Consider the following 26,017-nt stretch of genomic DNA (forward strand, 5'->3'; position numbering starts at 1 on the left):
TACATCCATTGACAAGAGATGGTGTAAACATTTATTTGCCCCCTAAAGGTTAAATTCAGGTCAGCAGGTTGAAGGTAAGAATAACTGAGTAAAAGTAATTCGTCATTACTCACCTTTGTTGCTACATTTGTGCTTTATGGTGGTTGGATTTGTTTGTAAGATAAGATTCCTTTTGAAGGCAAAAGAAGGTTTGAAGTTTCTGCGCTCTAAAAAAACCCAGCATATTATTACAGTTATTTAACAATGAGAAGACCCTTTGTTCCAGGAATAATTGACAAAATCCCTAGCGGCACATATGTTAGTTACCTTTAAATAAATATAAGTGGATAATTTTTATATTGATTATTTTTTAAATTGATCATTGTTTCTAATCCACAGATATCTGTGTCTGCAGGGAATGAATATTACAAGATAGATGCTCATATCTCTTTGACCATACAAGGATCCAAGTTTGACTTGCACAATGCGAGGTAAAGATGTGGGTGAATGGTTTCAAAACCCCCAGATAGCATGTTGCGCTTACCAAGTCTCCATAACAACCATTATCTACTATCTACATGCCACCAGTTGTTTGAAAGTGAAACCATGAAAAACCTTTTTTCTGTCCTTACATCACAAAAATATATATATATATATATATATATATATATATATATATATATATATATATATATATATATATATATATATATATATATATACAAAGTTGTTTTAAATCTGAGAAGTCCAACTAGACAAACTAAGCTATTTTATCAATGCATTGCTTCCAGCTGCCTGAGATTTAATGTACTGTGGCTTTTCAGATCACTTCCCAGCCATGCTGACATCATCAAAACCTGGAAGTGACTGCCACAAGTTAGGTGAAACAACGTGCTCCCAGTGTGAAAAAAAAAGCGAGTTAAAAAATGTTAGAACAGCAACAAAAATGTGCACATTAGTTTGGTCCTTAACACGCACTTCCAGAAAATTGCGGATGAAAATGCAATCCCCTAGCTTATCACTTTTGGGGTTTTTTTATTACTTCTAATGTAAATTTGCCCACTCTTGCTCAAAAGGCTGTCCTGTTCAGCCATTAAAGATAAAATAAGCCATACTGTCTTTACTTCCATTGGTGTTTGTCTTTTTATTAGTTTATGCTATAAGAACCATGACACAAGCATGAAATGAATTTATCTACATTTTGAGTAAATGTATCTTTGTTTTAGCCATGTCTGTGAACCTTAAGAATAATGCTTGTGAATTGTAAAACAATAAGGTCTTTATTCTATTCTATTCTATTCTATTCTATTCTATTCTATTCTATTCTATTCTATTCTATTCTATTCTATTCTATTCTATTCTATTCTATTCTATTCTATTCTATTCTGCCCTTAATCTAGTCAGTTGTACTAGAACAGGAAGACTTTTTACTTTGCAATCTGCAATCATCTGGGCCTTTCATGGGTTTTAAAGGGGGTCAGAAAGAGACAGCAGGGGAGGAAAGGAGAGTCATGCGTGGATAGATGGGTTGGAAGGAGCAGCAAGCTGTGACTCTTGGACATGTTCTGGTGGGTGCGCTGAACCCCGGAGGCTGCAGCCACACTCGGCTCTTTGTTGTTTTCGTTCTGCACAGCCAGGCACGGTACTTTCCTGAGCCGGGGAGGAGGATTAGCGTTGCATGGCCTCCATCCCCAGCTGCACACATGACCAGCGCTGCAGGAAAGCCCCGCATGATGGCCCAAAAAGAGGTACGTCAGGGCTGAAGGGAGCTGGGAGAGACAAGGAGCGACCAGCTTTCTTTCGTCCATTCCTGCAAAATGTTGTGAACTTTTTAAACACTAACCATTTAAAATAACATGTTTCTTTCTGGAAGTGCAGTTTAATGTTGATTTTTTTTTTCTCCCTAAAGCGATCTGTTCCCCTTTTATTATTACTACTTGTGCTGCAGCATTTGTACCGCATTAGTTTACGCCATCACACTATTCTGTCAGTTTAGCAGCAATAAATTGCTCCTTTTGCAGCAAATAAAGTTTCCGAAGAAAATTCCCCGGGAGTCTCAAACCCAACACACATGCTTGACATGTTGGCTGATCTTCTGTAAAATAACACCCAAATTTATTTAGCGCATGTGGTCCATCAACCGAGTATTTCACAACTCACCAAGAGATACTTCTTTTTTAAGCACAGCTACAGAATACTCAAAGTCAGCAAAGAGTAATCACCAAAGACAAAAAAAACCTTCCGCTTTAATTGTTTTCAAATGTTTGTGCCACTCTAGTGTTCATGCTCCTACGGGAAAAGGATGTGGCTCCCACTGGAAGTAGCATGGTGGAACAAATGCATTTTAAAGAGGCATTTGACTGGAAATTGGTCATTTTTGCCTTTTTTTCTGTCTCTAGTGCCTTTATTTATTTAGCTTTATTTCACAAATATGGCAATGTGACTTTTCAGTATTAAAAAGGCTTTTCTCCAGGTTAAAAATGTTCAAACATTCAAACGTACATTTTTTAATTTATGTAGTATTTTTCTTAGATTTTTTTTTCTTTGTTTTTTTTTTTTGTACGTCTTTCCTTTTTTCCATAACTAACATTATTATGATCTGTGAATGCTGACCCTTCCCTTTTCTGTTTACATTAATTTGGTCTAGCTATATTTGGTTCTCTATCTTGATTATTGTTGAAAGGGAGTTGCTATATGTTTATTTCTTTGTGTTTTGTTTCTTCAATTACGCTTACGTTCTGTTCTTTGTGCATCTGGATTTAGTGCCAGTAGGTATGCGTTGTTCCTTACCCTTTGGTTCGTACTTTCTTTGATCCTTATTTCAGCTACTCTGGCTCAAAAACAACCAGTGTTAATTCTAATATGTTGTCTTTTAGTCCTAGTGTTATAAGTAAAACATGACTAAACTTAAGTCCCAGTTTAGTAATCTGTCAGTTTTGACTTGCCAGTTCAAGGCGTCTGACAGTGAAATATTTCCCCCAGCATGACACTGAAATTATATTTAGTGATTTTTGTTTATTTTAAACAACTTTAACCTTTGCAAGCTCTTTGGGTCTGTGGGGTCCGTTTTAATTTTTTATAGCAGTAAAACAAATGGAAGTCATTATTTACAGACAAATGCCCATTCTGAGGTTAAAATGTAGTCAGGTTGTGTTCAACTTGTGTTCTTTCTGGTTGAAATTTCCAATAATCATAAAGCCTTAAGGATACATTTACAGATAAACATAAATGTTTAATAAAATTATTCTATGTTTTTTTTTTTTGTTTTTTTTTTATTGCTCTATTATAGTCCCAAATCTTTAGAAATCTCTTTAAATCTTTCCAGGCTGGAGAATGTCAATGACTTTGCTTCTTATCTGCTTTAACACTTTTATATTATTTATGTTTACAAACTCTAAGCATAACATGGTGCTTCTTTTTCCTACCCACTTCATGCTATCAGGCATGTTCATATTTTATAATTTCTTGATTCTCCTGGTCTGACATTAACCAGGCCTGGTGTGGTTAGTAAAACTGAAATCAAAAAATGTGGTTAAATGAAGTCAATTCAATATTTATTATGAGGGACAATTATATTTTATCAAAGGACACTTTCACTTTTTCACTCAATTACGATTGTAATTTTAAAAGTTTGATGAAAAAAATAGCAAAAACAGAAGAAATTAGGGAGTAAACATAGAAAAGTAAATTAAGACCCTTTGTTCGGTCCATCTGCAGTAATCTACTGCATCGGGCAAATACAACACAACATAAAGCAGTCAGGAATGAATCCCATCATGCTTTGTGTAAGGAAAACATGATGGGAAGCACACACAATTCCATTGCCAGACTTTTATTTTGAAAACTGTTAACCATTCTTTCTTTTTAAAGTCAACTTCCTGACAGTATTCACAGAATAATGAAATCACCTGGAGGAAATTCTCTAACCATCCGCCTCATTGGGGCAGACCACTGGACTAAGAATGAGGATGGAAGTGTACTGAAGTTGAGGGAATTGACACAGTTTTGCATCTTTCGAAATAAACTGTAAACATTGTTGTATATTTAAGCTGTATTAGTTTGTCGGTTAGCACATTGTAAATCTGCAGTGCTGTCTGACCTGATGATGCTGTAAGCTTGGTGCCACCACCGATTTTCACCTTGTTTGAGGGTTGATCATCGACAAACCTTTACAGCTTGAAAATTTGGTTGCGTCACACAAGCACAAAATTTACGAATTTCAAGCCTTGTTGCCTAAAAGAACTAAGCAAAAATTTCTTAGCAACTACAACAGCAGTGGATGAATACGACGCCACTGCAACTACCAAGTGAAATAACTCGATACTCAGCGCTACAACATTAAGTATGTAGACGAAAATAGTTTGGGTGGAGGTGTGAAACGAGAGGAGGAAACAATGTAGATGTAGGTATAAAGTAGAGCTATAACATGATCAAGCAGCAAATTGTCCTGCAGCTGTAAATAAGCAGCAGATGAAGCTCCTTTAAAGGACAGAACCGTGCATGGAGCAACATCTGTTAGAGTGAGCACATGAAGTACACCCCTCGGCTCCACCTGGGAGGAAATTGCTTGTGCTTTCGAAGAATGCTCTGAAGAAGCTGCAGCCTGCTGCAAATTGGCATTTCTTAAAGTACTTAGGTTAGAATAAAAAAAGCTAAATTATTATTTTATTATTTTAGCTAAATTACTCGTATCTCTTAAGACCACTTCCATAAACTTCTATAGAGACTAACATAATAGTGATTGCAGTTTTATGTTAAAATAGCTTTAAAGCATATGAGTGGACTTGGACTGACAGAAAAAAGTTGTTTTTTGTTGTTGTTGTTGTTTATACCAGCCCTGGATCTGGAAGATACCTTTTGAATAATTAAGAGACTTTCAACCAGCAAGCTCCTTCCACAGTTGTGCCAGGACTGCTTTCCACCAAGTGGATTTTCAAGTTGGCGTCTAACAATGTTGGTCGCCAACAGGTCACTGGAGCAACTTGTGAAAGTTGCGAAATTTCACAAGTTTCACATTTGATTTCATATTTGAAATTGATTTCAAATGTGAAATCAATTTCATATTTGATTTTCTTATCAAATATGGGGTTGTCTGCTTTCTGTCTACAGTTGAAACCATTTCTTTCATGCATTGTATGAAACAAAGGCTCCACAGTGAGGGACAACAAGAAGGTCCTAACTTCAAATCTCAATATGGGGCCTTTTTCCTTCTGCATGCATGGGTTTTCTCCACAGTGCTAAAACTGAATAATTGGCCTCTCTCTACTGAAGGTGAGGTTGAATGCTATTTATTTTGGTGTCATTAGTGAGCAGCAAACTTGAGCAACTTACCCTTTCATCAATTTGACACAAACAAAGTTATTTAGTTTTACGACTAATAGAAGCCAAAGCCACAACAACAGCTGCATGTACTGCCACCTAAATGGGGTGACTACTTTCTCAAATGATCATGACTCACAGTAAACAGGCAAACACTGCCCCTCGTGTGTCAGATCCAGCAGACCAGCTGTTGGAGAGACGAAAATTAAAGGTTAGCTCGCCATCTAGTGGTAGACATTGTGGCATTGCATATTTTTAAGCAATTGGGGGGTTTTTTTCTATCAAAACTGTTCTGATATTATCTTACAGAACACCCTAGTGATTTAGTTTTTGTTATTATTTAAGGAAATAAACAGTGTCTTAATTTTATTTTAATAATGAATTCTCCAAATAATGAGTCAAATCTGGTTATTTGCCAAAATATTTAAACTTCATTATCTCTTTGCAGGATTTAGGAGGTGCTGTTTTACAATAACTATTTATTGTAAGAAGTAGTTTTTTCATCTTGAATCCAAACATCAAAATTTGAAAAATGATCAGAAAAAATACGAATTTTAAGTCAGATATTGTCAATTTTTCTTTAGATTTTCACATATTATTCGGTCCATGCCTATTCTTAGAGCTATATAAAGCATTTCCTGTCTTTTCGTTCACTTTACAATGACATATGAGTCTTTTATATTCTTAAAAAAAAATAAAAATCAAAGCTTCCAAATATCAAACCAGCTATCCTGCTGACGCAGCGCTGATCACCCGGGGTAAATTCAATAAAAAACATTCTGCTCCTGTTTGTTTCTTTGTGTTGGACAGCAGCAGGGATTTTAGTCTGCTGTGGTAAAACTTGAGAGTTTTGTCAGCTTTTTTTATTATAATTATTATTAATATTTTACATTTTATAGTCTCAAAGGAGCAGAATGTAGCACTGTGTGTTCCGCCTATAATAAGGGAATTTATTATGACACGTAAGATAGAAAGAAAAAAAATGCCTTTGGTGCCGTTAAATTTCATTTCAAAACTATTTTACACTTGTTGGAAATGTGTGAAATACGAGGCACGATGGCAAATTAACAAGGCAAAAAAAAAAAACGGAACTCAAAACTGTTAACAAAAGCAGCTTTGTGGTCTCAGCTTTAATTGCCAAGAGCAATAACTTCTAAGCATCACGAGCTCTGAAAAGTCCTCCTCATGTTTCAGAGCAGCTGTCATGCGCCTGACAGTAATGACCACACAGATGCACAGTTATAACACGTGTCTGGTAAGCTCAGCGTGGGGAGAAAATCTGTGGCAAAATCTTAAGTAAAGCCCAAAGGTTGAGGTCCGGGCTTTGACCAATCGTGGCACCAGATTCCTATATTCTTGATGGTACTGTGATGGGAACTGATCGTATGTCTCCCTATAACATATTCAACATTCCCTATAGGCACCTAATGAATAGTGTGCCTAATGAATACAGAACATGGCAATATCTGGAACCACAGGAAAACCATTTGTTTAGAGATAAAACTGGTCTGTAATATCAAAACTCAACGACACCTAACAAAGGGAACTTTTTTCATTTAGTTTAAGATGTCTTTGCAATACCAAAATGTGCCTGTTGTTGTAATTGGGGACAATTTGTTGAAAAGTCTGTCTTGTACCAGGGTCCTGCAGACTTTTTCGAAAGCTCAGTGGTTCCACTGCACCCCATTCCTCAGGTAGTTTTATTCCAATAAGGCAAACAAGTTAAAATGTGTTCACAGCTCACTAATAAACTAAAAATATCAAACACTGACATCATCTTAAAGTCTAAAGTTGAGTATTTGAAATTCTGCTTATATAAGAACTATAGTTAATGGCCCTTTTCTGTAACTTGATGGAGCTCTCCCCTCTTCTTCTCCTCACTGACCAGTGCTAAAAAATAAAAAGTGATGCAACATCACTTTTAAAAAAAAACCCAAAAAAACGTCCATGTTGATTTTAAAACAGATATGACGGATATTTTTTTCAGAATTGGTTTTAATTCTGCCAGTATATTTGACTGATGTTTGATAGTGTAGTAGTGAAGTAAACAGCGAGAATTACACATGACGTTTGTTGACAGCTATTAAAAGAAAATCCCTCAGTTTTTAGTTTTTATCACATTTGTTGCCTGTGTGTTTCACACTAAAAAAAGAGAATGGTTGAAATGCCTCTATTGTAGATCTACATTGATAAAACTCTAACGAACTCAGTTCAGATGACTAGATTTTCTGCTTGAGCTGAATCCTTTAAAACCTATCTTGAGGAACTTTTGACGGCCTCTGCTTGACTGATTTGCCTTGCAGACAGCTGGACCAACTCCACAGGCCAGAAGTTTCATACTCCACTAAACTCAATCTGAATGCTAATTGATCCAAATTGCTTTGATTCATAAAAATTACTTTCAAATTATTTACAGGGGAAGTATGTTTTGCAGTTATTCTGCACTAGATAGATTTTTAATCAGTTGTCAGTAAACTATAATTATAGCTTGTCCTTCAGTTCATTAGACTAATAGACCATTAAATGATGTTGACGTCCAGCCAGTCAGTGTTTCGCATTGTGTGGTTTCCAGTTTCAGTGCACAATGCAGTCAAATAAATCAGGTCAAACATTTGTCTACTCTTCTACACTTAATAGAAGAAGATTTCCATGAAAAATTATACTTTGGATGAATTAAGATTGCATATGGCCTTTGTTTTGCACATTTGTAGATGTTTGTGAATATTTTTTAACTTATTCAATGCACTTCACAATTACTTCAAATTGTCACATGTATAAATATTTCTCAGGCAAATTATGTATTTATTTGACCGGCATTTTTACCCCTCAATGTCCAAATTCTGTCAAAAATATAAAACACACATGGGCGTGCTGTGGTGGCGCTTGGGATAGCGCGACCCACGTTTGGAGGCCTTCAGTCCTCGACGCGGCGGTCGCGGGTTCAATTCCCGAACCTGGCCGACGTTTGCCGCATGTCTTCCCCTCTTTTCTTTCAGCCTACTTTCAAATAAGGGACACTAGAGCCCACAAAAGAAAAAAAAATAAATAAAGCACATATATAAATTTTAAATCTTTTCAAAGTGTTTGTATTTTGGGGGAATAAAAATTGGTTGGTTCAACAACAAATAAGAGCTCATATTTGGCTTCAGTGCTTTGTTTTCTTTTGACAACAGTTTTTTCCTTTAACTTTCTTTTTAAATAGCTTTGAAAGTAAATTGTATAATATTCTTTAAAGCTCACATTTAAACACTACCCTACCATGTGTTAGTTTATGACACGACATTCCAATAAATCACGTTGAAATTCGAGGTTTCCGACATGACAACAAACAATTTCAAAACAATTTTGACGTTTTTGTCGCCACCGAGAGAGAATTATCCGCCGGTAAGCAGGGTATAGAACCAACCTGCGTTTACTGTGGATGCTGCAACAACAACAACAACAACAAAAAAATGTCCACAAAATATTCAAACCGGCCTGCAGGCTTCTCATGCTGCGCAACCACATTTCCAGAATACCAAGGATTATATGGTTCTGCGGCGTGCGTGCGTGGGGGGCAACCCCAACTCACCCTCCATCTGATGGCAGCATCAGGCAGTCCCGTGAAACGTTTGCGTGGGAGTTCCCTCCACCGCCATGTCGGGATGGTGCGCATCGCTCTCTTTCTTCCTCTCTCTCCCTCTCTCTCTCTCTCTCTCTCTCTCTTTCTCCACACATCCTCCCCCACATTATAACAGCTTAGCACGGCAGAAGTAGATCCTACAGCATCCAGCAGCCAGCATCCCTCTATCCCTGCCTGGGGAGCAGCAGTCCTACCCGGCGTGACACCGTGTGAGTGATGCCACAGCATCATCCGCATTTCGACGCGAAATAATCGAGAGTTAATCCCGCAAAGGAGAGCTCGGGGTGAAGGAAAATTTGCTTCAGCCTCGAAGACGGCAACTGCCCATGAAGATGTCTAACGCTGACACCGTCTTAAACCCCACCGATCGGGTGGTAAAATGTAAGTTAGCCTACATTTTCCGCTCGGATGTGGCTGCATTACATAATATCTCAAGCGCTGCGGTTAGAGGGGGTTGGGGGGAAGGGGGGGTAACGTGTCCTTTATTGTTATTTTCACCGTGCCATAATGATTGATTAAGTTGCGTTGGTTGGGAGGTTATAGTGGACAAGAGAAGCTTTGATGTTGATAAACAATCCCAGGTTTCTCTGCTGCACAAGCCCTCCCCCAAGGAAGTCAGGCATAAAGCACGAAGCATTGCTCAAACATATATCTGTATATAAATACGCATGCATTCCACGATCTAACTGGATCTTCTTTTTTTTTTTTTTTTTTTTTTTCTTTTTTTTTGCTGTTGCTCGGTTTTACAGTAACATAGCGTGTAGGCTGTAGCAGGCAGGAGAAGTGAGGAGGAAGAAAAGCTCAGTTGGCGAGCTTTGTGGTAGAAGCTGGAGCAGTGATGCAGCAGGATTTCGTGGGCTTTAACGGGGGCAGCAGAGGAGGAAGGGGGCATGAAATTGACATTTAATGGGATATACTTTACCAGGAGTGAGTCACATTTTCATTTGATTAGGGGGAATAAAGAAGAAGAAGCAAAAGGCATGTATGGGACTGATGGATGTGGGATGATGAGGTCCTCACAGTTGCCATAGCTCACTCGGCCCAGCTCATTTTGAGCATGCATCTGCACTGTGCATGAATGTATTTCTAATGTATACAGTCCAGTGCATTATCAGGATGGCCTAGCAGATCTATCAGCATTAGAAACACTATAGGCCCAAGATTTGGAGAAACACAGGAATATGTGAACTGCTACATATTTGTGATAATTATCTATTAAACCATCAAATATAAGCTTAAAGTTATATATATATTTTGGTGGTCCTTGCGTGAATGAAAGAGTACCTGCTTCTGCTGCCCCTCACACTAACAGATACACCCACTCTCCAACAAAGCTTGTACTGCAAGCAGTATTTTTGTTATATAACCAATAAGAAACCACAATACTTGACTTCTACTGTTGATTGGAAACGAAAATGGGTGGAGAAGAATCTGTCAGTTCAGGTTTAAAGCCAAGATTTTTAACTAGATATGATAAAATGTTGTCCAGATTCCATAACAGAGACACCAAAACAGCACTTTCATGTAGTGCCAATTCATACGCTGGCATGGATTCCAACTTTTGTGTAGAGTAATTTTTTTCTGCTGTGGCTGCCCCCCAACAGGCAGCACTGCCCTTGGCAACAAGCCTTATAGCCCACATGAAACACAGCAAATCTATATGGGCAAAGTGATTTAGTTTGATAAACCATTACAGACATACAAGGCATTCTAAAGAAAATCTTTTGACTCACAAAATTTTTCTTCATATTGCCAAGGCAGCAGCACAGCACCGTATATTAAAAATGTGTCTTCATTGCAGTTCCTGCACAGTAGATGCCCCAATGCAGGGACAGACCAAGGTATGAGTAAACTTTGTCACTGCTTGGTGCTTCTGGCTTGATGGGTAACCCAACAGAAATTGAAATTAGACAAGACATGTGTACAAGTTGCACATTCTAACCAAAAGCCTTTTATTTTAGTTCTTGTGAATGCAATGTTAGAGGTCCTCACAGTTTATGGGTAATAACAGGATGGAGAGAAAAAATGTGTGTGTTAAGGATCCCCGTTACATGTCAAAGAGTTATCGTTTAAACAAATACATAAAAATAAAATATCAGTTGTCTTATTCCTGCTGTTCGGTTTACTGGAGGTAGCCCCAAATTAAATATTACTCAGGGCTTAAATTTTCTAAAAAATTAACTGGCTGAATCTTAGTTTTTCAAATCAACCCACTAACTTATTTTAAAGAAGCATTATCTCATCAATGCATATCTGATTACATTTTATTTTCTGATAGTTGCAAATGAAATAAATAAGACACATAACAGATATATTTAAGAGTTGAGCTGCACATGGTGTTGCAGATAACTTATCTTTCAAATATTATTGTGTGCCAACTTTTTTTTATAACTATTTATCAGGTTCAACATTAAAATTAATATTGCAGTTGGGGAAATAGTTAGTGTCATATTCAATGAATTAAAAATATTATTGAAAAGTTAATTCCTTTCAATATATCCATTCACAAAAACACATACTATAGATTAAATATACAAGACTGATGTTAATAAGCCTTTATTTCTGTATTTATGATTAATTTACACTTACACCTAATGAAAACATAAGATTACATTTTATCAGTAAAAACTTTTCTAATATGTGGGTTTAATGTCTGAGCCTTGCAGGTAGTCTAAATGCACATACATATCGAGGTGTGATACCACAACCAGTTGCAATCACATGTTTACATTGACCAGAATGCATCAGAGACTTGCTTGTCCCTTCAAGCCCCAAACATCCAGGCCAATAACAAAAACAAAAACAAAGTCAGTATCTTTTTTCCATTGGCAGAGAGGACTTGATGAATTTTAACCAACATATTCAGCTTAAATGCTAAACCCAAAAATGCTTTTCCCTTACTTATGTGGCACAAATTAAAACTGAAATAATGGAAAAACCTGCAAGGAAATTTTGGTGACAGCTGCCCTCTTGGTTCCTCAATGTAGCTGATATTATCAAAAATACTGAATTACACAGAATTAGAAGAAATTGAGCAACATCGAAGGAAAATGGGGATTAATCGCATCTGATATCACCATGGCATGATTTACAAATATTGTGCGTATTATAGAGGGCAGCTATGCGATCACTTGTATATCTAAGGTTGATTGGCAATTCGAACAACAAACATGACTGTTGACCAAGAGTTGAAAAAAACGTGTGAAGCAAACAGAAAGTCCATACCAGCGCAGGCACACAGCCAGCTTTCTGACTGAAACGCTTTGCTTTTGTAACATGAACATGTAACACCAAACACTGTGAGGAATCTGAAACTCTAAATATGTTACGCATTTGTTTCAGTTTTATTTCTTGTGTATTTTGTAGAAACTATCTGACCATTTAAAATAGGAAAAAATTTACTCAAATCCAAGTTCGAGTCATTTTCTAGAGGCTCTAAACCGTGCAATAGGTTTTGTTATTTCTTGACAGGCTTGCGGATATTCCTTTTGTCACTTTTATCTGCTTTTCCTATTTTGGTATTCAGCTTTGAAGAGACAAGCCTTTCTTTTTACAATCCCCAGAGTGCCAAATGTAAAAAAAAAAAAGTCCTAAAGAACTGAATCACAGTGGCATCAATTGATCAAAGTTTGAAATCATGACAATAGTGAGTTATTGTGTTCTGGTGCACTCACTACGTGAGACTGGGATATTTTTATCCTTCTTTGCATAGCTTTAACCTAAAGCAAACTAGGTTTATCTTCAGTTGTTTTTTCACGTACACGTGTACACTTTGGTTTCTCCTGGCCAGTGCAGTTTGATTGTCTGCCGAACTATTAGCATCAACAGGCAGGAGGCTATATTTCTACCTGTGCACAATCTTTCCTCACTTTGTCACTTGTTCCTTCATCCTAAAGTCACTTCTAATGACAGTCACACTGATGGAATAGTTTGACTAGATAGAAGTAGGCCAGTGTTTGCTAAATGTAATAAATACATTTTGTTTGGAGGTTCAAATAGTGGAATATCTTACAGAGTAGACCTTGCACATGGAGGGGTGAAGGAAACCTGACACCTACCTACTCTAGTTAGTCCAATCACGTGGGGCTGTACAGTATTTCCTAATAGGATCCAGGATCCCTCTTTTGCAATAATATCTGTTACATATATGGTTGTCTTTTTTCCTTCAGTTGTTCAGAGTGATAACGTGTCTTAGGAATATTTGTCAGGCATCATGAACATAATACAACACAAGTTTTATTCAAAGCTGATTGGAAAATTTGTGTTGTCAGCTGCCTGACCGTGTCTAAGAAATCCCTGTCTCTATGTGAGCCTCCAGTGCAAATTGCAGTTTTCTGGAGCACCACTGGCTGCACTCCAACACTCAACTGCTGTTGCTGTTGCCGCTGCCGCTGCTGCTGCTGTTGCCCGGCAACATACAGTATTTCATAGCTCAGCTGAGCTTGGCGCTGAGCAGAAGTCAGCTTTTCATCTCTGCACCACACATCTATATCAGTGTACTTGTATAATGTGCCTTTGCTTCTGCAGAAGGTGTTGTGGAAAGATATTACATAAGATGCAGGGATATTATATTTAGGATTTTACTGTTATTACCCATATTAAGAAGACTATTATAAAAATGTAGGCTAAATGCATTTTGAGTAAATACGCAGTGAGTAAATGTTTTTCTCATAGAGTCAGGAATTTATTTAATAATTTTATGATAAATTGTTTTAGAAGAATTAGGAGCTACATTTACAAGATTTTTACAATATAATAATCAAAAAGCAAAGCATGTTCTAATTTATGAAAGAAAAAAGAGCTATATGAATATATGTGAATATTGTTGTTATTTTTTATTCTTTACTTGCATGCTTTTCATTTTTGGCTGTACAATTTGAGTGCAATGAATAAAGCACAATGGAATGGCCATATTTTATTATCAAATATAAAGTTTCTTTATAGCAAAATTTGTTCCAAATGTGGAACAAATTGATCCAAATTGCTAAAGCTGTGGTCAACGTATTTCATTAACATTAAGTTTTAGTGTTATTCCAGTTTAGTAAAAAAAAAAAGAATAAATAAAAAAATCCACACTAAAACAAACAGATAAAAAAGTACACTGTCATTTAAAGAAACCTTTGCCAGAGTTAAAGTTCAGACAAATATAATTATTGTTTTTTTCAACATAGTATGCTAAGACTATTTTGTGAGCTTTTTACATGTCACTTTTTTGCGCTGGACAGTATCTGTGAATATTTCCTCAAGAAGTGGACGTTGGAGGTGGTGCACCAAAAATAATTTTTCTGCATGAAACATACTGAGAACAGAGTAGCAGTAACACAGAGTAACCTTTTGATGTGAATGTAAAGTGGTGTAAAAAACCAAAAACATTGTAGTGGTTTGAATGATATTTAGTTTACCTTATTTATTAAACAATTAGGCTAATAAATTATTTTACATGTTCCATTTAGCTTCAGAACACGAGCTTTGTTCTTCTCAGTCTAGTTGTTTAACTTCAGACTTTTAACTTTGGCCCTTTGGACTAGCTTTTAGTTTCACGTTAGTTTGGAGTATTAGCTTCAGAGCATTACCTATGCTATTGTAGGGTTAGGGTTACACAAAACCTTACTTTAAAAAAAATCCTAAACTATCTGAAATATAATAACAAAGAATGTTTCTAACTAACAAATTACTTACTGAGAAGTAAAGTGTGCATTTCCTCCCACTCTTTTTTTCTAATTTGTATGCTAACTTTGCAGAAATAAGGTGATTTTTGTTTCATACAACATAGTTTGCTTCTTCACGTTTTAAACTGATAACTGCTTTTCATACTGCTTACAAAAAAATGAACTGATTTTTTGAGTGCTGTTACATGTAGTGGGCTCCTTCACTTCCTCTGCAGTGCATCCAACGCTGCTTTGTACTTGCTGGTTAAGTGTCAAAGCACACGTCGCCATCACAGATACACACTGCGCCCTGTGAAAAATTTTAGGCCCTTTAACTACACTTGCAGGGGCTTGCCTTATTATCCCAGAAGTAGTGTCTTTGAGATTTCTCTAGTTTAGCATTCATTATTAAAGACCATCTTCACCACATTGAGTTCAGACCCTCTTTCTTTGTTTTTTCTTTCTCTGGCTGTGCTGAGTGGCCTTGTTAGATGCACACTGCAGAAATCTGGCACACATACAAGTGCTCATTCTCTGAGTTTAATTATTATTATTTTTTTACTTCTAACATATGTGCATGTTTCCAGTAAGAATGTGTTGGTGCCTTCGCTTCAATTCATTTCGTTACATTTTCTTCCCATGTAAATTATTCATTCTTTTGACACTTTTTCTGCATATCTAGATTAATGTTTGCATATGTGCCCAGAAACTAGTTGCCACACAGACCATCTGCAAATTTGAAAATAATAACAATGATCCTTGCCTGCCATCACCGCAGTAATGATTTGTGCTTGGATTTCACAGTTTCACAAACTTGTCTGGTGGGTAGGTGACTGGTGCAGATTTAATGACCACACACTTTAGAAAACCGGGAAGAGTGAACCAATTGCTTGAATGTTTTATGCAGGAATCAGAAAACACAAAACTCCACATCTGCACTGGAATACGTTGCATTAAAAAGCAGATCTTCTTGTGAATATCATACATTATAAGCAAATTATTTAATAACTGGATTGTCAGTAGCACTAACAGTTACTGATGTTTCTGCTGTATGCCAATTATTTGAATTACAACTTTTGCCTCTATGCTCTGTCCTTCCTTAGCTGTCCCTTTCCCCTTGAGCCACCGCCTTACAATGAAGGAAGTGTTCGACTGTGAAGGCAAACCTCGCGTAGATCTGCTGAAGGCTCACCTGACCAAGGAGGGCCGTGTGGAGGAAGCTGTCGCGCTTCGAATCATCAATGAGGGAGCAGCCATCCTCCGTCAGGAGAAAACTATTCTCGACATTGAGGCACCAGTCACAGGTATCGCATGGTTTAGGGATGTTTGCCAGCTTTTCATGGCAAGCTGAGTTAGGCTAAACCTGGAACTAATTTTTTATGATCTTTAGTTAAACATACGAAAGACCGTAATTCACTACATATGTTTTGATATGTCATAGTTTGAAAATGGGCTCTTTCTGACAGTGATTTAGCATGTTTAGCATCAGCATCAAAACCATAGAGCTTACTCACTTAAATTAAAGCTAGCCATTTTATTATTAGGCGGTTATATTATTAAACACTTTTGTTTACCTCTTTCAGTCCTATTTAAATCATTCTTTGTGTTTATTTTCACCCCCAAACAGGGGACAATTATCTAAAAAGGGAATGTACAATTGAGGCTGATGACTCCCAGTAAATTTCTGTTTCAGCAGTTATACAAATCACATATATCGTTGACATGTTGATGTACATCCTAGTCTCTGATCTGATGTCTATTCTTTGTTCATGTGCATCATTATTGAGGAGCATTTAATGAGTAATCCTTCAATTTATTTGTCCTTGTTGTATAAGTATGAGAATAGCCTTTTACTTAGCTACTCTTAAAAATGGGAAAGACAATAGATCATTCTCGAATGAGGTAGATGTGTGTTCATCATGATTAGTCTGGAAATGGCAGTAAGAATATAGTTGCTCAATGTAATCTTATCTGCGGTCATGTTAATAATTCAAATATTTAAAATACCCAAACAAAACTGGACGAGGATTGAAGTTATTGTCGGATGTAGTGGGTTGCAGTAGTTTTATTGAAGAAGGAAGAAATAATAACTCCAAAGTTGAAACTGAGTCTTAAAAGTAAAGCACGCACTATTTAGTTATTGATTTTGGCCCAGTTTTGTAGATAATAATCATAGACAGTCTGTTCTTTGGTGATGTTCAGGATGAGTATTTTTAGTTCGCCTCCTTCTTTTGATCTTTGTTATTGTTTCAGGCCAGTCGATGTTTGGTTCAGATAGGAACTGACCAGGAGAGCTTTACTGATGTTGCCCTGGTCAGATTTAAATTTTAAGTAGTTTTGCACTGATTGTTTTGATGTAGGAAAACAGAGATTACTGAATTAAAAGGAAACTAATTGAGGCATTTTCAGTCTATGGCAAATGTAATATTTTACATCATTTAGAGAAAGACTTTATAGACTTAATAAGAGTTGATATTTCAGGAATTATGCTTTATTTCCCTACATTTAGACCCACAAATAATTGTTTTGTAAATATACCAACATAAAACATAGGACAAGAAATAGCATAGCAGCTTATTTGTCAGTTGCAACATTGGCCTATTATTAAAATAATAATAATAATAATAATAATAATAATAATAATAATAATAATAATAATAATAATAATAATAATAATAATAATAATAATAATAATAATAATAAAAACAGAAGTGTAGTCACGCCATAATTTAAAAAATAAATAAATGTATAAATGTTGTTTTGGACTTATCCAGCAGTACTCACCTCTTTTTATTATTTTGGGAAGTGCTTTTAACATTTCCATTTAGATGGGTGGATGGATGGATGGATGGATGGATGGATGGATGGATGGATGGATGGATGGATGGATGGATGGATGGATGGATGGATGGATGGATGGATGGATGGATGGATGGATGGATGGATGGATGGATGGATGGATGGATGGATGGAAACCAGATGGTGAAATCATGGATAAAGTCATGAACCTTTTATCATCACTTAGCGGGACACTGTGAATTTTACCCTTTAACCAATACCCATACGGTTTACATTAGTGTTTCCCAAGTCCAGTCTTAAAGAGCTACCATCCTGCATCCCTTCTCCAACATACTTCTATCAAATTAACTTCGCCTTACCAGGCCTCCCCAAAGCTGAATGACTGATGGTATAGAAATTCAGGTGTGTTGAAGTCAAGAGAGTCTAAAGGTTGTTGGATGGCAGGTCTTGAGGACTGAATGTGTACTTAATAAGGGCACGTTTCATGCAAATCGTTGTTCTAAATTTCCTCTGATTCCCAAAGGTTTAGTTCTTTGGACATTTGATTTGAAACCACTTCTCATGGTTCGTTAATGCTTTGTTTACTTTCACATGCATGATTAATACGACAAGATGCATGATATTAAATATACATATAACCACCAGTATTAATTAATTAGCTCATGATCAGATCACCATTTTCAGAAGAGACAAACTGATGAAAATCACACCTTCAGGCCTCAGCCTCCTGGTCTAAATAGATGTTGAACGTATTGAGGTGAAAATCTGTAAAAGTATTGTGTGCGGGCATTTGTGCGTTTGTTTCACATCTTTGTGAGCTTGGCTGCATTTGAATTTCAATGTGGCTTTTGCCTGCATGTAATACATTGGTGTTTGTGCATGGGCCTGCACCTACGTGCGCATGTGTGTGTTTGATTGCTTTAGTCACACAAGCAGTCTCCCACACACATTGCTCTGAGCTTTGAGTGGGCGAAGGCCACTGTGGAGCTGATAGGGGAGACGGAAAAGCGAGAGGAGATGGAGGACGAGCAGGAGAGAACGAGACAGAGCGAGTAGATAATGAAAAATTGAAGGCAGCAAGGAAATGAGATGTAGGTTTGCACTCCAGAGCCATAGTGTTCGCTGTGAAAAAGCATACATCTCCCTGGGGGCTTGGGTTTCTTCTACCCCTTTGAGGTTTGCGCTTCTCATTTCTCAGAAGTAGAGAAAGGAGGCCTTAAAGACCACAGAAATATCTCATTACCATCATGTCCTCAATGTAATTGCTCAAAGTACTTCCATAATTATTTAAAGGTCTCGTCAGTAGCACAAATCATCTTCATTATTTCCAAACTATAAATGTTTTTTTTTTTTTTTTTTTTTTTTTACATTTTGTACAAACAACAGCCATATTGCATGGACAAAATCTTGCTTTACTCACTGATGATCTCAGCACCAATAATGTACTCTGCGCTTTGTTGTTTACAAACATCATCACCATGATTTTATTGTCACTGTATCTGCACAGATATCTTCTGATCTGCATACACACAGATTTATACGTCTGTTTCAAAACATTATTGCATGTGGCAGACGGATTGCATGAGATGGGTTAGAATTTGTATTTACACCTCGACTATTGTCATTGTGATTTGCTGTTATCCCATGTCATTGCAACACTGACGATAAAAAAGATGACATGGTTCTTTGATAGAATAGCAGATATCTGCAGAGGATGGGTAAAGCCCTTCAAAACAGTCTCCTATATTTCTGCACTAAAACTGACATGTTTATTGTAATGTTGGCGAGGTACAGATCTAAAGCAGTGGTTTAAGTCTGGGCAGACCTGCTCACATGTGAAAATGTAACAAACATTATTTATCAGTTGTATCTTTTGTCATTCATTTATGCTATTTTCCCTTTCTTTCCCTTTTTTCTTTTTATATGGACAAAAGCAGGTTTGCTAGAAAGATTAAACACAAGGCATCTGGTTTACACCAATGTGTGTGTATTGTCTATTTTTAAATGAAGAAAATAATGCAGTGCTTCCAATAGGATGGATTTTTGAGGTTATACTGCTTTCTGTATGCCTGTTTTTGACTTCCTCTCTGAATATCTGCTTTTATTTCTCTGGTGATTAGATGTAAGCTATGTAATACATTGTTTTTCTTTTTGATCAACATTAGGGGTGATCTCTTGAGAGTTTGTTCTGGTAAAGACTGATTTTTGGTATCTGTTTAGGTCTGATCTGCTGATTTATCTCTAATATCCACTTCACACTATTGCAAATCTGCATTTCTTTTCTATGATGTAGAGGAACGCTCAATTTGATCAAGATAAGTCAGGCTGCCAAGGATTTTGTGAAAATGTCGATAATGAGCTCTCGCACACCTTTAATGTTAAACAATCAATTGAAATATTGCAGCAATGACTCACTATTAACATTATTTAAAATCACTCAAAGCCGTGGTGTCTGCAATGATGTGGATTCATTTATGCTTGAATCTGATAAGTTGACCTACATTTTGGTCTATCCTTGTTATCTCACCATTAGGGACATCTCAAGTGGCATTCATCTCCAGTTAGGTCAGTTGCAGTGACATTGCAGTGTTAATGTCACTGCAAAAGGACTTGATTATTCTGCAGTTGAACACTGGGAATGCCACAACCTTGACCCCAGTAATATGCAAGATAAAGCAATTTTATTTGTGCAGCTCATTTTTAATAACAAAATTCAAAGTGTTTTATATAATTAGAAGTAAAAGAAATATATAAAATAAAAAAATCACAAGCAAAAAAACATTATATTTGCTCAACAAATTAAAAGAAAACAATGGCATGCTTAAAAACAGACTTCACTTTTTGATATTCCAATTGTTACTTAAAGAACTGGAGAAATGTTAGCCAGACAAAAGAATCTTATACTTGATCGATTTATGACAAAGAAACTGATGGATTATTAGACATTAATTGTCATCACCTTTCATCTCATTAAACGACACATAATACCAAGAGAAAGGATTTTAAGTTCGTATCACCATTCATTGGCCAGTGGAACAGTTTGTTACCATGGAGACGCTTGACTCAGGCTGACTGTGGAGTCACACTGATTTCCTTTGCAAGTTTTCCTACTGCTGGGCATCAAGGGATGTAAACGTTTCTTCTCCCTCCAAAGTACTTTTTGATCTCCCAAATAATAAAATACGACTTCACCAACAAGAAAAATGCCTTTCTGGTTTTCGTTATAAGGCTGCACAGTGGCGCAGTTGGTAGAGCTGCTGCCTTGCAGCAAGAAGGTCCTGGGTTCGATTCCCGGCCCGTGGTCTTTCTGCATGGAGTTTGCATGTTCTCCCTGTGCATGGTGGGTTCTCTCCGGGTTCTCTGGCTTCCTCCCACAGTCCAAAAACATGACTGTCAGGTTAATTGGTTTCTCTAAATTCTCACTAGGTGTGAGTGTGTGTGTGAATGGTTGTTTGTCCTGTATGACTCTGTGTTGCCCTGCGACAGACTGGCGACCTGTCCAGGGTGAACCCGCCTCTCGTCCGGAATGTAGCTGGAGATAGAAACCAGCAACCCTCCTGACCCCATTAGGGACAAAGGGTGTATAGAAAATGGATGGATGGATGGGTTTTTATTATTTTTTACTAAACCAATATCACAAAAAATACTCCAAAAAACTCTTCAATTGCCGGTTGAAATGATACCAATCATTTCAATTGATTAGTATCAATTGAAATTATACTAATAACGAGGCCTGTGTTTACCTTAAATAGATCATTAGATCGACACAACACAACACAAATACAACTAACATGTATGCGTTTAGATAATATAAAAAACTATTGATATATCTCTAGTTTAAAGGAGTTCTTTATTTTTATATAATTTAGGACATTTTTGGCAAACTTGACAAAGTTGCTGTGCTCAAAAAAGTAACATTCAGAGGAAAAGTTTTAATTCGATACCATGTTTTTTCCTTTGCTCGTTTTCTAGTCTGTGGGGACATCCACGGTCAATTCTTTGATCTTATGAAGTTGTTTGAAGTGGGAGGATCGCCAGCCACAACACGGTACCTGTTCCTTGGGGACTATGTTGACCGTGGCTACTTCAGTATTGAGGTGAGAATATATTTTTATATGTGCTAAAAGGCAAAAAAAAAAACTATTGTTAAAAGCAATGAATGCGTGCTCCAAAATAACTAAATCTATGCTTGTCTGTTTGCTCTGACAGTGTGTTTTATACCTTTGGTCGCTGAAAATCCTCTATCCAAAGACACTATTTTTACTTCGTGGAAACCATGAATGTAGACATTTGACAGAATATTTCACCTTCAAACAAGAATGTGAGTACCTCGCAGGGTTCAACGCGTTGCTTTTGAGGCTTTTCTTCTGGTCTTGAAACGCTCTTGTATAGCCTGCAGCATGTCGGGAGGAGCTAATCCACTACAGTCTAGCACATGTGACAGTATGAAAGGTTGGAGTTTTCTGTCAACAGATGAAAATGTTATGTTGATAGCTAAATGTTTTAGTGAAGAATATGAGTTGAGATTTAGCATAAATTCTCATACGTGCAGCTGATCCATTGTTTTGTCTATCAGGTAAAATCAAGTACTCAGAGCAGGTGTATGACTCATGTATGGATGCGTTTGACTGCCTTCCTTTGGCTGCACTCATGAACCAGCAGTTTTTGTGTGTCCACGGAGGACTCTCACCTGAAATACACACCTTAGATGACATTAAAAAGGTAACGGAGAAACAAACAGCGGAATGGCGTCTGCCATGTAATGCTTTGTCATTTTTGTGGGTTTCCTGCCTTAAAACGTTTCTCTTCTTCATGTTTAGTTGGATCGGTTCAAAGAGCCGCCAGCGTTTGGGCCCATGTGTGACCTGCTCTGGTCTGATCCTCTGGAAGACTTTGGAAATGAGAAAACCCAGGAATACTTCAGCCACAACACAGTGCGAGGTTGCTCCTACTTCTACAGGTGAGCAGCACAAGAATAATGTGGATTTGAGGGTAACTTCCAGGGGAGGTTAAAAGTGGTGAACTTTACATCTGATTTGTAAATTCTTGTTTGGCAGTGAATAGCTATTTTACAGTCTTTGTTATTGTTTAGGTTCTTTGCTTGTTGGTTGTTTTTTTTTTGTTGTTTTTTTTTAAAAAAGACTACTTTGGTTTCTTGTTAAAAACATGGACAACTCAGATTTAACTTGAATTATTCTGCATAAAAAAAAATCACCAATTACGTAATTAGTCCATGTCCTGCATGGATACTCCATTGATGCACCTCATTTTCAATTGATCTCATTACTAACAATATGCACGGAGAAAACACAGCAAAAAGTATCAAACTAAACATTATTTTGAATCGAAATGACAAAAGTAGCATAAAAACACAGATTTAAACACGGGTCCAAAAAGACCCACTCATGGAAGACTGTAGCATCAACATGTCATGCATCAGAGGGTTAAAGAAAGAGTATCACCTCTCCAGGTCTTTCTCTGGCCTTTTTTTTCCTGTTACCTTAGTAGACATAGTGGCCACATGGTGCCTGTTGTACAACTTCACCTTACATTCAATGAAAACTAGTAGAAAAAGACTGACACCACTCAATGTTGAATATCCAAATGAATCAATTACAGTGAAAAAGCTACACACCTCAGGTAACTTGAGTATTTTTTGTTTTGAAATGCCCTGAAGTCCTTTTATTCTGAGTTCTATTTGAGAGACATCTGTGTATTCATTATTATGAAACCACAGTAAATATAAATACAATGTCGAGACCGTTAACAGCCTCTGGTCTATAAAGATCCCTGGGTAATAAAAGATTTTATATTTCAGCCTGCATTGCTCTTTATTCCTGACATAAAGTCCAAATACTACAGTGATCACAGTCACTTGACTCATGTGGCTGTTGTGTCTGCAGCAGCACTTATGAGTTGCAGGTCACACTTCACAATAAATTGAACTGCTTTAAATTATAGTTACACAGTTTTTCTTGAATGTGTCATTTCTACTCTAATTAGATTGAGTAAAACATCAAAAATCAAAGAAGAGAACCGTATATAAATAAGATCAAAATTTTTACTGATCTCTGGTGACTAAATGGTGACTAGAGATTAAAAATAGATATTGAGATTATAATCTATTCATAGACATCAATTGCAAGACAACTTAAAAGAGCTCATAAAGACTCAATATGGAGATGATTTAATGGATGGGCACGAAAAAGGAGACACAAAAGTATTTGTATCAGTCATAAGAGGTAAAATAATAAGAAGTAAGATCTCACCTGATATTGCTGTGGGATGATAGGGAGCTTGTGGTGGATAGGGGACGATGTTAGGTGGCAATTACAGTGAAAACATTCTTAATGAAAGCTCAGAACCTGAACCACATTGGCTCCAAAAGAATCTGAAAGACTTCCTGGGTTCCTTCAGAGGGGAAATTACAGTCCAGGCAGGGTGTGCTGCTAAAAATCATACAACCATACAGCTAAAATTTAATTTTCTCTGATTTTTGCAAGTACCTCTGGCAGTTTCACAAGAGACACAACAATGAGGACAGCCATGAATATTTTTAGCCGTTATTGCGCTGTGTACTCTTCTCAGGGTTTTTCTCTTTTTCATATGATTTCAGAAAATGTGCGACTACTTCAAGGAAACAGGTTTTTATAATCAGAAATTAGCTTCTCTGGACACAGAACATCATTTTGTGGTTGGCTGAATAATATAGCAACTTAGTTCAGCACAAAATGCCTCTTTTTGTTTAAATTTTTTTATAGAAGACTGAAATGCTAACGTGGGCTGCACAGTGGCGCAGTTGGTAGAGCTGCTGCCTTGCAGCAAGAAGGTCCTGGGTTCGATTCCCGGCCCGGGGTCTTTCTGCATGGAGTTTGCATGTTCTCCCTGTGAATGCGTGGGTTCTCTCCGGGTTCCTTCCACAGTCCAAAAACATGACTGTCAGGTTGATTGGTCTCTCTAAATTCTCCCTAGGTGTGAGTGTGTGTGTGAATGGTTGTGTGTCCTGTCTGTTTTCTGTGATGCCCTGCAACAAACTGGTGACCTGTCCAGGGTGAACCCGCCTCTCGCCTGGAACGTTAGCTGGGGATAGGAACCAGCAACCCTCCCGACCCCATTAGGGACAAAGGGTGAACAGAAAATGGATGGATGAAATGCTAACACCATTAGCAATGTTATGGGGGAAACTAAAATTCATATTTCTTGTGCTACTATCTTCATCTTACTATTTATGTTAGCACAGCAGCAGAGTTGCCTTACAAAAGATTCAGTTTAAAACTCCTCAGCTTGAAGAGTAAGTTTCTTTTGTGATTCATGTTTAGATTTTTTCCATATGGAAAGGATAATAATGATAATAGCTGTCTATTCCAGCTCATGGTAACAGATAATACAATGATCATTTTTAAAGGTTAAATTTAATAAACCGTGACACTGTGACCAGCACAAACATGAATGACACCGTTATGAGTAAAATGGTGACCTAAAAGTCAAAGTACTTAGTTAATAGCAACCAAAACAATCCAGATGTCTTAGATGAATAAAACAAAACGCTCTCTCTTCCACCAGAGCAAAATGGTCGCCAACTGGTATTCAGTGAGATGGGAACTCAGTGAGGATTGTTCTCTACATGTGTGGAGGATGCTGCTATTATAGTCATCTATCTCCCCCTGGCTTTGTTCTGCCTTCACTCTCCAACACACCTCTCCATCATCATGACTCTCAACATCCGTACACTGTGGATGCAGCAGAATGTACCAAATTCTAGTTGGGAACTATGAGAGAAATGTAAATAAAAAAAAAAAAAGTTTCAAACACAGTGTATACAAAGGCAAGCTAAGCTATGATAGCAACTTCATAAATGCAGCTTTTTATGGGTTGGAAATCAATTGAAAATATATAAACAGTTCTCCATAGAACTGAATACCTCTGATGATCTGAATTAGTGCTAATTCAGCAGCATCTGGAAAGCGAGTCAGAGTTGATAGAAGGATGAAGAGAGCAACACACTGGAGGCGCTGGAAGAAAACTTGTTAGAGACCTGGTTGTGAAGTTAAGGTTAAAGTATAGCCTATGCTACAATGGCATAGGCTATATAATCAAAACATATTCATGTATTAAGATGTCCCAGTTAAACTATAACCCTAAATCTAAAGAATATGTTACATGATTTAAAAATTTCTCTTTACTAACATTCTGTATTCTTATTGATTCAGGTTGGTACAAATGCAAACCATATTTCTCAAATTTTATTAATAAAAACTGGTAACCAAATAAGTTTTTGTTTTTTTTTCCACTTCACAACTGTGTCCTACATTGAGTTGTTCTAAAGTTACAATGAAATACCATTTATGCTTGTTACTGTAACCTAAAAACAAATGTGACCAAGTCAAAATTACCCATTTTTGATAGGCTGCCACTCTGGTTAAACCTACCAGAATCTGACTTTAAGTCAGATTCTTAAAGTCGTAAGTTAGACTTTAAGAATCGGACTTAAAGTCTAGCTTACATTTCGTCTTGGCTTTCTATCTTTGCTCACTTGTAAAGTTTTGTGTAGTGGTTACAACAAGATGAACTAGGGAAGATTTTTTATTTTTTTAATATTGGGGGAAAATGAGTGTGATGACCAGCAGCCTCACAGATGGATTATCTTAGG

At 37.0% G+C, this 26,017-nt stretch overlaps 2 protein-coding genes across 8 annotated transcripts in view; one reads left to right on the forward strand and one right to left on the reverse strand.

Annotated features, from left to right (window-relative positions):
• cxxc5a (CXXC finger protein 5a) overlaps positions 1–9,153 on the reverse strand; it is a 39,936-nt gene extending 30,783 nt beyond the window's left edge. For all 5 annotated transcript variants that reach the window (XM_044139876.1, XM_044139874.1, XM_044139873.1 and 2 more), the window contains exon 1: positions 8,870–9,153. The gene's annotated coding sequence lies outside the window, so the exon portion shown is untranslated. The remainder of the gene's footprint in view (positions 1–8,869) is intronic.
• ppp3ca (protein phosphatase 3, catalytic subunit, alpha isozyme) overlaps positions 901–26,017 on the forward strand; it is a 38,450-nt gene continuing 13,333 nt past the window's right edge. The window contains exons 1-6 of one of the 3 annotated variants that reach the window (XM_044139868.1): positions 901–1,727; positions 15,672–15,872; positions 21,340–21,464; positions 21,577–21,688; positions 21,944–22,089; positions 22,188–22,327. In XM_044139868.1, coding sequence (XP_043995803.1) covers positions 1,658–1,727; positions 15,672–15,872; positions 21,340–21,464; positions 21,577–21,688; positions 21,944–22,089; positions 22,188–22,327 — 794 coding nt within the window. In that variant the 5' untranslated portion in view covers positions 901–1,657. Of the gene's footprint in view, positions 1,728–8,915; positions 9,302–15,671; positions 15,873–21,339; positions 21,465–21,576; positions 21,689–21,943; positions 22,090–22,187; positions 22,328–26,017 lie in introns of those variants that run through there. The other 2 variants (XM_044139869.1, XM_044139871.1) reach the window with 2 other exon arrangements.

This window comes from Gambusia affinis, linkage group LG15 (genome assembly GCF_019740435.1).
Source record: "Gambusia affinis linkage group LG15, SWU_Gaff_1.0, whole genome shotgun sequence".
In the NCBI taxonomy this organism is placed as follows: Eukaryota; Metazoa; Chordata; class Actinopteri; order Cyprinodontiformes; family Poeciliidae; genus Gambusia; species Gambusia affinis.